The sequence below is a fragment of the Bubalus kerabau genome, chromosome 1, assembly GCF_029407905.1.
Source record: "Bubalus kerabau isolate K-KA32 ecotype Philippines breed swamp buffalo chromosome 1, PCC_UOA_SB_1v2, whole genome shotgun sequence".
NCBI lineage: Eukaryota > Metazoa > Chordata > Mammalia > Artiodactyla > Bovidae > Bubalus > Bubalus kerabau.
In genome coordinates this window covers 177,431,615-177,446,554 of record NC_073624.1, presented here as the reverse complement: position 1 = coordinate 177,446,554, position 14,940 = coordinate 177,431,615, and the positions used below count along the sequence as shown (strand labels likewise).

At 40.1% G+C, this 14,940-nt stretch overlaps 1 protein-coding gene across 1 annotated transcript; it reads left to right on the top strand.

Annotated features, from left to right (window-relative positions):
* Positions 1 to 11,766: 11,766 nt before the first annotated feature.
* Positions 11,767 to 13,150, top strand: LOC129641956 (olfactory receptor 1I1-like). Its single transcript, XM_055566529.1, has one exon. It carries the CDS (start codon positions 12,200 to 12,202, stop codon positions 13,148 to 13,150), a length of 951 nt encoding a protein of 316 aa, XP_055422504.1. The 5' UTR covers positions 11,767 to 12,199.
* Positions 13,151 to 14,940: the final 1,790 nt, after the last annotated feature.

The following is a 14,940-nucleotide window of genomic DNA, read 5'->3' as shown; positions in this document are numbered from 1 at the left end:
CATGGACTGTAGCCCACTGGGCTCCTCTGTCCGTGGAATTCTCCAAGCAAGAATACTGCAGTGGATAGCCATTCTCTTCTCCAGGGGGGTTTCCCAACCTAAGGATTGAAACTGCATCTCCTGAATTGCAGGCAGATTCTTTACCATCTGAGCCACCAGGGAAGCCTGAGAACTTCCTAGAACTGTTGATTCTCAAGCTGCATCCCAGACACTCCCAGGGCACAGCTACCTGAGTTTTAACCAGCCTGCTAGGTGACACGGATGTATACTTAAGGCTGAGAACCACTGCCGTAGAGAAGTCAAAGACTTCATGTCAACAAAGACAGTTGTAAATGTGTGGTCAGGAAGAGGCTCATAGTAATAAGCAGTCCAGAGAAACCTGAGCATCACCCTACAAAAACCTCAAACCCAACTCTAAAAATCCTTGAAAAGTGTTTAAGTCTCTTCTGGAAACTTCTTTACCATTTCGCTGCTTGGGAAACCCAGTGTTATTTTACAAACTCACTTTTCTTGTCATTATATTAACTACAGAAATAAGCATGTAGCACATCCTGCTTTCTGCCAACTAGACACTTGTTCACAGCTTGTTGTTATGGAAACTGTTTATCTCTGAATAGTCTGGGCTGGGTCTGGGAGTTTTTATTTTGAATACACTTTTTGAATAGATGTTTGACACAATACAACAGTGTGTATTTTACTGAGGGTGCAAAAATATTTCAGTGGAAAGTGACAGTTTGTCTACAACATAAGAAAATTTCTTGTCCTGCAAAGTGGCTGCTGAGAGCAAATATACTTCCAAAATGCCATTAGCATTAAAGCTCCAGAGAGTCTTTTGTTACCATGAAAGCTCCCTTTAAAAATTCCACTTAACTAGCTTTCTGGCTTCATCCAAAGTTCCCATTTTCCCTAAAAATACACTGACTGCTGTACCAAATGCTTGAGACCAGACGGTTACTCACTAGCCTTCCTCCTCAGCTGAATTGAAGTGAAGTTTAAGTGTTAGTCGCTCAGTCGTGTCCAGCTCTTCGATAACCCATGGACTGTAGCCCACCAGGCTCCTGAGTCCATGGAATTCTCCAGGCAAGACCACTGGAGTGGGGTGCCATGCCATTCTCCAGGGGCTCTTCCTGACCCAAGGATCGAACCCAGGTCTCCCGCATTGCGGGCAGATTCTTTATCATCTGAGCCATCAGGGAAGCTGCAGCTGAGTTGAATCAATTTAAGTAATCCCCAACCTGATTGTGCTGATTGTAGTTGCTGCTGCAATTATATTATTTAACTAATATGGTGTCATTTAACAAACTATATGAGAAAGGAGGAAGGAAGGAAGGAGGGAGGAAGGGAAGTAAGGAGAAGGGAAGAGATAGGAAATTGTGTCTTCACAAAATCCAGATTGAATGCTTTGTAAAGACTTAATAAAAAAAAAAAAGAATCATTAAAAACTACTGTCAAATTTGATGTGACCAAGGTACTTGAAGATTATTTAGATGTAAAATTGTAAAACTTCGGAAAAGATTCTGCACTGAACTGTTTTGCAAAGCTCCTTCTTTGTTCCACATTCGTGGAAACACACACACACACACACACACACACAGAGGATAGATTTCAGTCTATGTATATTGCTGAGGCAAGGTGCTTGATAAAGACCCACCATCAATTTATTCATACTCAGAGAAAAGACCTCGGTCTCCATCGAAAAGCCTTAAGCCATACTTAAGTTACAGTGTGGAAAGTATGTTTGTGCACGTTTATGATCCCACACTGTTAGAGGAGCTTTCAGCACTGATCCCCACCAAAATAAATGCTGCTGCTGCTGCTAAGTCGCTTCAGTCGTGTCCGACTCTGTGCGACCCCATAGACAGCAGCCCACCAGGCTCCCCTGTCCCTGGGATTCTCTAGGCAAGAACACTGGAGTGGGTTGCCATTTCCTTCTTCATGCATGAAAGTGATAAGTGAAAGTGAAGTCACTCAGTCGTGTCCGACTCTTAGCGACCCCATGGACTGCAGCCTACCAAGTGCCTCTGTCCATGGGATTCTCCAGGCAAGAGTACTGGAGTGGGGTGCCATTGTCTTCTCCACACAATAAATAAGAGGCAGTCTATCAAGTGATCACCTGGTATCAGATCATAGAGTGCCCCTAAGGAACTTCGAGGATCACCGGAAGCAGAGGAAGAGTGTTATCCCTCCATATATCCCTAGTTATTAAACCAAAATTGATGTTAAAACTGCATCTTGTTGGTGGAGGGTGAAATGAAGCAAGGGAGGAAAGAGAGAAAGTTAAGGGGAAACGAAGAAAGCAAAGATGATCAGGTATGGGTTTAATCTCTCTCGATTTTGTTTTCTATGAAGCTTTCCTTCACTGAAGAGACATAGTGGTTTATGAACAATATCCAGCTGTCTCGCAACAACTCAGTTAGACCTTTGAGACTGTCTCACACATGGATGGTTTTCTTTAAGGAAACAAAGATCAACAAAGGGGAGCTACAAGGAGTCCATGGATTTTCCCAGAATGTACAGATCTGCAGGGAGCTAAGATGGAGCTCCATTTCTGACTCCCAGATTTGTTTGTTTTTTTACCTTTTATTTTGTATTGGGGTATATCCAATTACGGAGAAGGCGATGGCACCCCACTCCAGTACTCTTGCCTGGCAAATCCCATGGATGGGGGAGCCTGGTGGGCTGAAGTCCATGGGGTCGCTGGGAGTCGGACACGACTGAGCGACTTCACTTTCACTTTTCACTTTCATGCATTGGAGAAGGAAATGGCAACCCTCTCCAGTGTTCTTGCCTGGAGAATCCCAGGGACAACGGAGCCTGGTGGGCTGCCGTCTATGGGGTCGCACAGAGTCGGACATGACTGAAGCGACTTAGCAGTAGCAGCAGCATATCCAATTAACAAACAACATTATGATAGTTTCAGGTAAACAGGGAAGGGACTCAGCCATACATATACATGTATCATTCTCCTCTAAACTCCCTCCCATCCAGGCTGCCACATACACTGAACAGAGTTCTATGTGCTATATATTAGGTCCTTGTTCTTTATCCATTTTAAACTTAGCAGTGTGTACATGTCCATCCTAAGCTCTTTTCCATTCCCTCCATCCTTCCCCTACCCCAGGCAACCGTAAGTTCAGTCTCTAAGTCTGTAAATCTCTTTCTATTTTCTAAGTTCATTTATATTATTTCTTTTTATATTCCACATATAAGGAATGTCATCCAATAGTTCTTCTCTGTCTGACTTACTTCACTCAGGGTGACAATCCATGTTGCTACAAATGGCATTACATCATTCTTTTTAATGGCTGAGTAATATTCCATTGTACTTACACATGCACCACATCTTCTTTACTCATTCCTTTGTTGATGGACATCTAGGTTGCTTCCATGTCTTGGCTGTTGTAAACAGTGCTGCAATGAACATTAGGGTGCAAGTATCCTTTTGAACCATGTTTTTCTCTAGATATATGCCCAGCAGTGGGGTTTCAGCGTCATATGGTAGCTCTATTTTTAGTTTTTTAAGGAACCTCCGTACTGTTTTCCAGGCTTCCCAGATGGCACTAGTGGTAAAGAACCCACCTGCCAATTCAAGAGATGTAAGAGTCAGGGGTTCAACCTATGGATCAGGAAGATCCCCTGGAGAAGGGCATGGCAACCCACTCCGGTATTCTTGCCTTGAGAATCCCATGGACAAAGAAGCCTGGCAAATTACAGTCCTTATGGTCACAAAGAGTCAGACAACACAGAAGCGACTTAGAACACATGTACACATACTGTTCTCCATAGTGGCTGTGCCAATTTACATTCCCACCAACAGTGGAGGAGGGCTCGTTTCTCTCCACACCCTCTCTCGCCCTTACTGCTTGTGGACTTTTTTGATGCTAGCCATTCTGGCTGGTGTGAGGTGATAGATGCCTCATTGTAGTTTTGATTTGCATTTCTCTAATAATTAACGTTGAGCATCTTTTCATGTGCCTCTTGGCCATCTGTATGTCTTCTTTGGAGAAATGTTTGTTTGGGTGTTCTTCCCATCTTTTGAATGGGTTGTTTGTTTTGATGCTGTTAAGCGTCATGAACTGTTTGTAATTTGGCAAATAATCCCTTGGCACACATCAAATCACATCATTTGCAAATATCCTCTCCCAATCTGTGGATTGTCTTTTCTTTTTTGCATATTGTTTCCTTTGCTGTGCAAAAGCCTTTGAGTTTAAGTAGGTCCCTGTTGAGGTCCTTTAATGGACCAGAACCTGACGGTCTGGAGTCGACGATAAGAAAGTGAAAGAGAGAAAGAGAGAGAGAGAGAGAAAGAAAGACACGGGGACCCAAGCTCTGATGGAGCAAAGGTGCTTTAATGATCTTTCTGTGAGTATATATAGGCTGTTGTACAAGAAATGTCTTTCGACAATGATAAAGATCAGAAAACCAAATGTACAGCAACCATTGCCAAGGGAACAAGGGATTAATAATGGTCACAAGGTCAGGAGACAATCCATATCTCAAGAAAGAGGATCGAGACTAAGAAATTTTGTCATAAGGAGAATATTTACTGAAGGGGATTCAAGCCTTTCTTATCCTATGACCTCAGTCCTGAGAGCGGCATGCCATACCACTGGTTTCTGGCAACAGAAACTAATAAGCAACAGAGGGTTTATGAGAAACAGCATGTAGAAATCCTCCTGTTAAACATTCCCTGATAATTCCCCCTTATTTATTTATAATATTTGTAAAAAGGGTTCTGACCATTTGAGTTTGTTTAGTTTTAACAATTTTTGCATGAAGGCAATGGTAAATGACAGATATAATTATCAAGACAATCACCAAAATTACAGTTCCAGACCTGATGCTGTGACTAATGCATCTGTGTGGGTCTAGCCCAGATAATTGATCAGCTAGTTGTTCAGCTAAAGTTTTCAAATTAGTGGAAGAGGGCAGATTTTTAGAAAAGGTTTCAAAGATTTCTTTTTGTAATAATTGTACATTCAGAGAAGCATTATCATGTATGTTTCGTAAATGAAATTTGATTTGTTCCCAGTTGTAGGCGCTATTATTGAATTGAACAGGAGTAACATTAAAACTGAGTAGAATTCCAATGCCATTTTAGCATCACCTGTTTTTGTACGTCTATTAATTGATCTCCAACCCATTTGATGGCTGTTTTTAGTTCCTGTATTTCATGTTGAGTATCCTCATCTATCTGAGCCTGAGTGGCCCACATAGTATGAGCATCTTTAGTCCAATTTTGGATAAAATTATGTGTTTGAATTGAGGTTTGTAAAGCAACGCCAGTGACGGCAGCAGTGGTGCAAACAGCTATTAATCCTAAAATGCCAACAATCAGCCATCCAATGAATCGTTTAGATCGCTGGAGCAATTTAGTAAGTAACCAGGAAGCAAGTCCAGCCATGGGACCTTCTTCCCAGGGCCGCTGGAGATTTATTGGTAACCACAGACTACATCAAGATGGAAGAATCAAAAGGGATTCATTTCTTAAGGAAACAGAAGAGTTCAGGCAAGTATATAATTTTCAATTTATACAAGTTACAGAACATAAAGTCTTATTGAATTGTAAACTTCCTATAGCTAGAACAAAAGGAAGGGGAACACAAGCTTGTATGAAATATGATTGATTATAACATAAGAAATAGTTTCTATGACTACGATTGGTCCCTGTGAAATGTCCAGACCAAGTTCCAAGTTCTTTGGTGCTCACAGCAAGTTTCCACACGTCCCATTGTTCAGGCCCAATCTGTTTATCAAGGATGATTCGAGGATGGGGGGCGGCCATTCCACCGTCAAGCCACCCAAGAAGTCCTTTGTCATGATAATGCTCCATTGTAGTGTTAGTAACCTTCTATGCTACTTAAGTAGCATAGTCACATATGGTGCTGTTAATATCATCTGAGCAGTTAGATACACACATACTATGGGGTCCCCAATTAACAATTGTGTAATTGGCCATAAACATTAATTTCCCTGATTTAGCTTGACATTTATCTCAATAAACAGGAGTATATCTAAAGTCTTTATAAGTAAACCCCTTACATTCTAACTTTTGTATGTATTGACATGTAGTATTGACATGGTCTTTATAAAAGGACAGGGCAGTAAACAGTCCAGGCAATGTGTGGAAGTTCCTTTTTGGAGGCAGGATGAAAGCCCATGTTTGTCGACTAACATTAATACATAATTTTGTTGGGCCCATGCATAAAGGAAGGATTTCATAGCCTAGAGAAATGTTAGTCTTCCTTCTTCCTCAGGATGAGAGGGCCCCTCCAAGCTCCAAGGAGGGAGCATATGTGTTGACTCATTAGTGGATGCAATTGGTCCTAAATCTGTCCATTCTATAACCTACAATAAAAAGGGAGGTTAGGTATATAACCCCAATAAGTGTGATCAATCAAGTCAGCCTGCGCGGGGGAAGCAAAAGCAAGCAAAGCAAGCATAGCGACAAAAATATTTTCAGGATTCCGAGGCATTCCCTGTTGAGAAACCAGATTTCCAGCTCAGTTAGTAAGGGTTTTTATCTGTCCCCAAGTTGGAAGATGATAAGGTCGATGACGTCGAGTGCGGCGTTTTTTGTAAATTTTTAAAGCCGCCATGGCTTGTATTGGAATTTCTTCATCTTGGGGTTTTTGTTGTTTCATCTCTAGTTTGAATGTTGGGGGCCCCCTTAGGTCAAATCTTCCAAAGAGGAAGCATGTGAGTTCGTTGGATCCATCTGGAGAAAAGCAAGCATACCCCTTTCCCTGTAAGATTAGTTCCCTAGATTTCCATTGATTAGTTAACCCATCTTGATACCACATGGGCAAAAGAAGAGAGGTGTCCTTCAGTGTCTCGAAATGCTTTTCTGCTTTTGTAAAAATATCTCCTTGCGGTAAGTTTAAAAAATTTAAAACAAATAAAGCTATATTAACAATAATTATAGGCTTAAAGAATATATTGCATTGGAATCTAGTAAAGTCTGCTCTGGATAAGGAAGATAAAAGTGTTCCTGTATATTCCCCCTTATTTAATTTTTTATTTGTAGTTTCAGTGTGTAATGTGTTTGTTTAACTATGTCTTGTGTTTGTGGATTATAAGGAATGTCTGTAAAATGTTTAATAAAGAATGAATGTAAAAATTGTTTAAACTGCTTAGAAATATAGGCAGGACCATTGTCTGTTTTTATAGAATTAGGTGTTCTCATTATTGCAAAGTAAGCTAACAGGTGGATTATAACATGTCGCGTAGCTTCAGCTCGGAGAGGTGTGGCCCATATAAAAGAAGAATTTGTATCAATTGAGACATGTAAGAAGGAAGAGGAAGAAAGTTCAGGGCAATGAGTTATATCCATTTGCCATAAAATTCCCTTTCATTTGTCATAAACCTTTTTTATATTTTTGTATTCATCATTTTATTTGCCATTTCTTATATCTTTTTATTAAAAGCATACATCTTATTTTTTCTTTAGCAACTATGAAGTGTCTTGTGTATTAGCATTTTGTAGATTGGTGAATATATTTATTATATTATATATTTTATATAAATATATATTTATATTTATATATTTATTAATAGTCTAAAATCTCTTTAGTTTTTCTGTAAGAAAAACTTTTTGTAATAGGAAGTTAGTGTTCCATAATTAATGTTTTAAAATCTTATTTTATTTGGAAATGACCTAGCTATTTAATAAACTTTTATCATTTAGTTTAGTACAATTCTAGAAATTTAAGTTACCCCAATCCTAAGAGATTATTTTAGATAGACATTTTTTATATTTTTAATAGAGTTTATCTAAAAGTTTTCACCTCATTTATATATTTATATATATAACGAGTTACTTTTTTGTTGACAAATTTAGTTTACCTTAAATCTAGGCACAATAAAAGTATTATATAATGTTGATGATTTAAGACATGTCTTAATTAGATTAACAATTATATTTAAATTATATTTATATTTAAATAAACATTATATTTAATATTGAATATTTTTCAGTTCACATGAACTTGACTCTAAATAGAGCTCATTAACTTCATATTGTCCAAAAACAAAGACATACATTGAGACATAGATAATTTTAGATAGACAGACAGACATCATTTTCCGCTTCAAATTTAAAATATCTTTTTGATAGATATATTTTTTTTTTCTGAGTTGCACCAATTTGTTTATGGCTGTACTCCCAGATAGAGTGGGCTGTGTATCCCAAGGACATGATAACAGTTAACTTTAGGTTTTTTCTTAGGCCTGTTTTTGTTTCCCAGGCAGAATTGGAGCTCCAAAAAAGTATTTTAACAAGTTAACCTTTTCCTAACTGCATGTGTAAGAAGAACCAGTTTTGCAATTTCAAAAAAGATTTTATTTTAATCAGTTGTCTCTGGGGTCTAAAGACTATCATGGCCATTCAGTGTCAAAAATATCATTTCTCCTTTTTGTAGTTACAGTAGATTATTAATGATATATGCATGAGGGAATTGTTGTCACATTGGATATAAAGCCTTGGCTACAAAATTTTGACAAATAGTAGGACTGTTAAGCATACCTTGAGGTAACACATTCTATTGAAATCTTTTACGAGGTCTGATGTGATTAGGAAAAGGGAGAAAGAAAGTGAATCTCTCTCGGTCTAAAGGGTGTAAAGGTATATTAAAAAAGCAATCTTGTAAATCAGTAATAATAATGTGCCAATTTTGAGGAATAGTAGTAGGTGATGGGATCCCTGGTTTTAATGCACCCATAGGTTTCATAGATGCATTAACTTTTCTAAGGTCTATTAAGAGATGCCATCTGTTAGATTTTTTTATATATATAACAAAACTAGGAGAGTTCCAAGGAAAGCAAGATTCCTCAATATGTTTTAATTCTAATTGTGTGTCTATAAGTTCTTTAGCAGCTTGTAATTTTTCTTTCATAAGGGGCCATTGCTCTGTCCAAATAGGCTCGTCATTCTTCCAAGTTATTTTAATAATTGCTTTGTTTGTTAAATGAGCAATGGCCCCTAGGAAAAACGTGGAATGTATATCTGAGTTTGCCATTGCATAAGTAAGTCCCTTCCTATTGGATTAAGGGGCGCATTTATCACATAAGGTCTTAATGTTACAGGTTGGCCTTCTGGTCCCTCACATGGGTATATTTGAACACTTTGATAGACGTCTTGTACTTTAGTTTGAGAAACTCCCACAATTTAGCAAGAGACCTTCTGTATAGGCCAGGATTTGGGCCATAAGTGTTTGGAAATAATAGTAATATCAGATCCAGTGTCGAGGAGACCAGAAAATCTTTTACCATTAATTTTGATATTTATATTAGGTCAGGCATAATCAGATAGCAATGATGTCCATAAGGATTGTTTTTGATCTGTAGTGCTGAATCCACCTGTCTGTACATTATTAGAGGAGTTAATAGAAACATAAGGCAGAAGACGCAATTGCGCAATTTTGTCCCCCTTTTTGAATTGCCGTAGAATCTGAGATGACATCATAATTTGAATCTCTCCTTTATAATCTGAATCAATTATCCCAGGGTGAACAGTAATTCCTTTAGTAGTCAAACTAGATTGGCCAAGTAAAAGACCGAAGGTTTGTGGGAGCAGAGGTCCAAAAAGTCCAGTAGGTATTCTAGGAGGGACTGCTTGAGGGTAAAGGGAAAAAATCATTTAGGGCTGGTTTATCAATGGCAGCGAGGGCAGATTCTTGGAAGTTTTTTATTAGCCTTCTTAGGGCAGTCTCTTTTTAAATGGTTTTTATCTCCACATGTAAAGCATGCTTCAATTCCCTTTCTAAAGGCAGCAGCCATTGTCTCAGCTATCATTTGCGTCTTTTGAGTTTCTGATCCTAGATTGCAACAAGCCTTCAAATAATCAGTAATAGTCCCAGTCTCACCAATCGGAGCAATAGCTTTTTGACATTCCTGATTTGCATTCTCATAAGCAAGTAATTTCTCTAGCTGTTTTTTGGTTTCTTCTCTGATTACAGTACAGGAAATAGCAGTTTCTAATCTAGCTAAAAAATCAGCATAATTTTCATTAGGTCCTTGTAATATTTTAGTGTAACTACCTGTAGGCTCTCCTTGAAGAGTAATTCGATCCCAAGCTTCAAGGGCCACTGTTTTTAATTTGCATGCAACAAGGGAGGGCATTGTATTTGAGCTTCTATTGTATCAAATTGTCTGGCGCCAGTTAACATTTCAAAAGTAATTTGGTTTTGGGGAGTGCCAGCTCGAGCATTTTTGTTAGCATGATCTCTGACTATATCATGAAACCACCTTATCCATTGAAGATATTCTCCTGGTTTAAGGAGAGCTTTTATTAAAACTCGCCAATCATAGAGAAGAATTTCCAATAGAAGATGCCACAATATTTAGAAGCTCTTTAGTAAAAGGCAAATGTGGGCCATACATAGTTATAGCCTTTTTCATCTGTTGCATGTAAAAAAAAAAAAAATTAATACATTCATATTGAGGTATTATGTGCCCTTGAGAGTCAGGATTTCTTAAGACTTGAAAGGCAGAGAAACCATTGGCTTCAGAGATTTGTGATTGCAAAGCCAGTAATTCAGAGAGCCTCTGTCATGGAGGAGAGAGAGTAACTGCTGATTTTTTGCAAATATGAGTCTGTGTTAAGGACTTATCATTATTATCTAAAAAAGTATTGCCGGTTTTGGTGTCAAAAGGTGTCTCGGGAGAGTCGTTATCAGAATTATTAGGTTCCAGCAAAGTAGAGACTTTTGGAGTTGCGCCTGTTGGCAGAGGAGGAGCATTTGGAGTAGCCGGGATAGGATTAGTAGGAAAATTTTGAAATATTTTATGTTGTTTTAATTGGACCTTTTGTAAAGTTTTATCATTTAATTTATATTTATGTAATAAGTGTTCTGTCTGTTGTCGAATATTGGGAGGGCTAGAATTTACCTTGAAATGGCAGAATTTCAGCTTTAATGAGAGCCCATAGGGGCCAGAAATCAATTGGAATATTTTTTCCCTTCCTGACGGCTCGTTCAACATTTTCTTTGACCTGGTGCCAAGTTTCTAAATCAAAACTGCCTTTATCAGGTAACCAAGGATTACATTTAACCAGTGTTGGAAAGCAAGCCTCTATTCATTGGCGTGAAACCAACAGTCCCTGAGCTTTAGACAAATGGTGAAGTAAAGCAGAGAAATGATGGGGCTTTCCGGCCGTTTGACCCGTGTCTTAGTACTTACCGACCTCAATAGGTCCCGACCTCAATAGGCCCGGAGTCACTCCGTCCGAAATGCCACGTATGCCAAGTCCCTGTTCTGGCGCCACTTGTTGAGGCCCTTTAATGGACCGGAACCTGGCGGTCAGGAGTCGACGATAAGAAAGTGAAAGAGAGAGAGAAAAAAAAGAAAGAAAGACACGAAGACCCAAGCTCTGATGGAGCAAAGGTGCTTTAATGATCTTTCTGTGAGTATATATAGGTTGTTGTACAAGAAATTTGTTTCGACAATGATAAAGATCAGAAAACCAAACGTACAGCAACCGTTACCAAGGGAACAAGGGATTAATAATGGTCACAAGGTCAGGAGACAATCCATATCTCAAGAAAAAGGATCGAGACTAAGCAGTTTTGTCGTAAGGAGAATGTTTACTGAAGGAGATTCAAGCCTGTCTCATCCTATGACCGCAGTCCTGGGAGTGGCATGCCGTTCCACTGGTTTCTGGCAACAGAAACTGATAAGGAACAGAGGATTTATGAAAAACAGCATGTAGGAATCCTCTTGTTAAACATTCCCTGATAGGTCCCATTTATTTTGTTTTTATTTCCATTATTCTGGGAGATGGATCAAAAGAGATATTGCTTTGATTTATATCAGAGAATGCCCTGCTTATGATTTCCTCCAGGAGTTTTATAGTGTCTGGTCTCACATTTAGGTCTTTAATTCACTTTGAGCTTATTTTTGTGTATGGTGTTAAAGAATAATTTCCTTTTTTTCCATGTAGCTGTCCAGTTTTCCCAGCATCACATGTTGAAGAGACTGTCTTTCCAACTTTGTGTAGCCTTGCCTCCTTTGTCATAGACTAATTGACCATAGATGCATGGGTTTATTTCTGGGTTTTCTATTCTGTTTCACTGATCTATATTTCTGTTTTTGTGCCAGTGCCACATTGTTTTGATGACTGTAGTTTGTAGTATTGTTTGATTCCCAGCTTTATGTTGCTTCCCTCTGCCTTTTTCTCCCTCACAGTAGACACAGGCCATCCATGGAACAAGAAAACCAAACAGCAGTCTCAGAATTCCTCCTCCTGGGACTCTCAGAAAAGCCAGAGCATCAGATCTTCCTCTTTGGGCTCTTCCTGCCCATGTACCTGGTCACCATCTTTGGAAACCTGCTCATCATCCTGGCCATCATCACAGACTCACACCTCCACACGCCCATGTACTTCTTCCTCTCCAACTTGTCGCTCATCGACATCTTCTTCTCTTCCACCACTGTCCCCAAAATGTTAGTGAACCTCTGGACACAGAGCAAAGCCATCCCCTTTGCAGGCTGCCTTGCCCAGATGTATGCCTTCCACCTGTTTGGGACCATGGACAGCTTCCTCCTGGCTGTGATGGCCATTGATCGGTTCATGGCCATTGTCCACCCTCTGCGCTACTTGGCCATCATGAGTCCCCGTGTGTGTGGGCTGCTGGTGGTGGGGTCATGGCTGATCACCAACCTCCAGTCCATTGTCCACACCAGCCTCATGGCTCAGTTGACCTTCTGCGCTGGCTCTGAAATCCCCCACTTCTTCTGTGACCTCATGCCCCTGCTGAAGCTCTCCTGCTCAGACACACACACCAATGAGCTGGTGATCTTTGCTTTCGGCATTGTGATGGGCATCAGCCCCCTAGTGTTGAAAGTCTTCTCTTATACTTGCATTTTTCGGACGATCTTCAGGATCCCTTCTGCTCTGGGCAAATGGAAAGCCTTCTCCACTTGTGGCTCACACCTCACCGTGGTGACACTATTCTATGGCACCATCTTTGCTGTGTACCTGCAGCCGGCATCTCCCACTTCCTCCCAGAAGGATAAGGCAGCTGCTCTGATGTATGCTGTGATCATTCCCATGCTGAACCCCTTTATCTACAGCCTAAGGAACAAGGACATGAAGGCAGCCCTGAGGAAGCTGGGTGGCAAAGTAGCACCCATCAGTCCTAGGGCAGAATAGCTGTTTGGCACCTGCCACGTTCCAGGGCCACAGTTCAGTGCATGGGACACTGAAATACATCCATTGCTTCTCTCAAGGCATTCAGAGTCTGGTATGGAATAGAGATCTGTCAACAAATCATCACAGGTCAACATGGTAAACGTGTCTGTCATAAGAGATGAATGAAGCACTGCAGGAAAGAAAAGATGTGTATTTTCCCCCATGGTTTATCTTCCTCCTGAAGATTAGAGTAGGAGATTTTGAAGTAGCCTTAAACTGGCCTTTCTGGGGTGTCTTATAGAAATGGTACATGGATAATCCTAGTTGAATGAAAGATTCAGTTCAGTTCAGTCACTCAGTCATGTCCGACTTTTTGAGACCCCATGAATTGCAGCACGCTAGGCCTCCATATCCATCACCAACTCCCAGAGTTGACTCAAATTCACGTACATCAAGTCGGTGATTCCATCCAGCCATCTCATCCTCTGTTGTCCCCTTCTCCTCCTGCCCCCAATCCCTCCCAGCATCAGAGTCTTTTCCAATGAGTCAACTCTTCACATGAGGTGGCCAAAGTACTGGAGTTTCAGCTTTAGCATCATTCCTTCCAAAGAACACCCAGGACTGGTCTCCTCTAGAATGGACTGGTTGGATCTCTTTGCAGTCCAAGGGACTCTCAAGAGTCTTCTCCAACACTGCAGTTCAAAAGCATCAATTCTTTGGCGCTCAGCTGTCTTCACAGTCCAACTCTCACATCCATTAGCTATACTCAATTTTAATGAAGATCTTCGTCTGCAATAAAGATAATGTGGAAGCAACCTAAATGTCCATCAACAGAGGAATGGGTAAAGAAGATGTGGTATATTTATACAATGAAATATTACTCAGCCATAAAAAGGAGCAAAAAAGTACCATTTGCAGAGGTGTCAATGCACCTAGAGACTGTCATACAGAGTAAAGTAAGTCAGAAAGAGAAAAACGAGTATCATATAGTATCGCTTATATGTGGAATATAGAAAAACTGGTACAGATGAATTTATTTGCAAAGCAGAAATAGAGACACAGACATAAACAACAAACTTATGCACACCAAGGGGGCCGGGGAAGTAGGATGGACTGGGAGATTGGGACTGACATATATACACTATTGATACTATGTGTAAAATAGTCATAACTATTTAGTAATAACTAAATAGGATAACTAATGAGAACCTACTGTATAGCACAAGGAACGCTGCTCAGTGCTCTGCAGTAACATACACGGGAAGAAAGTATAAAAGAGATGGGATATATGTATATGTGTAACTGATTCGCTTTGCTGTACAGCAGAAACTAACACAATATTTAAAGCAACTATACTCCAGTCAAAGTAAAAAATAAATAAATGGTCTCTGTCTTAAAAAAAAAAAAAGTGTGTTACATATCGACCAATTACCTCACCATGCTTCCTAAGTGACTGGAGGAAGGACTCTGAGAACATGAGATGAGCTCACTTGCTTTCCGATTCAGCAGTCATCAACCTCAATCTCACAGGGGGCCTAGTGGTCCTGACTTTGCATGGGGATCAATGTCATCAACAGGCCTCCCATGTGCCCCAGATTGGGACATAGGAGATGCTGGCATTGGATCATGGAGATTGTGATTCAGCAGGCTGACACTGGACCCTGGAATCTGCCTTCTTAACAGGCTCTCCAGGTGGTCCTGAAGCAGGCAGCACACAGACCACAGTGGGAGGACACTGGCCCTCAACTACCCACAGAGTCCATGTGTTTCCTGTGATTCCATTGCACGGTTCCAAACCCAATATGATTCTA

Bases quoted from the DNA above. Each gene is read 5' to 3' on its own strand.
- LOC129641956 (XM_055566529.1), top strand. From the start codon at position 12,200: ATGGAACAAGAAAACCAAACAGCAGTCTCAGAATTCCTCCTCCTGGGA.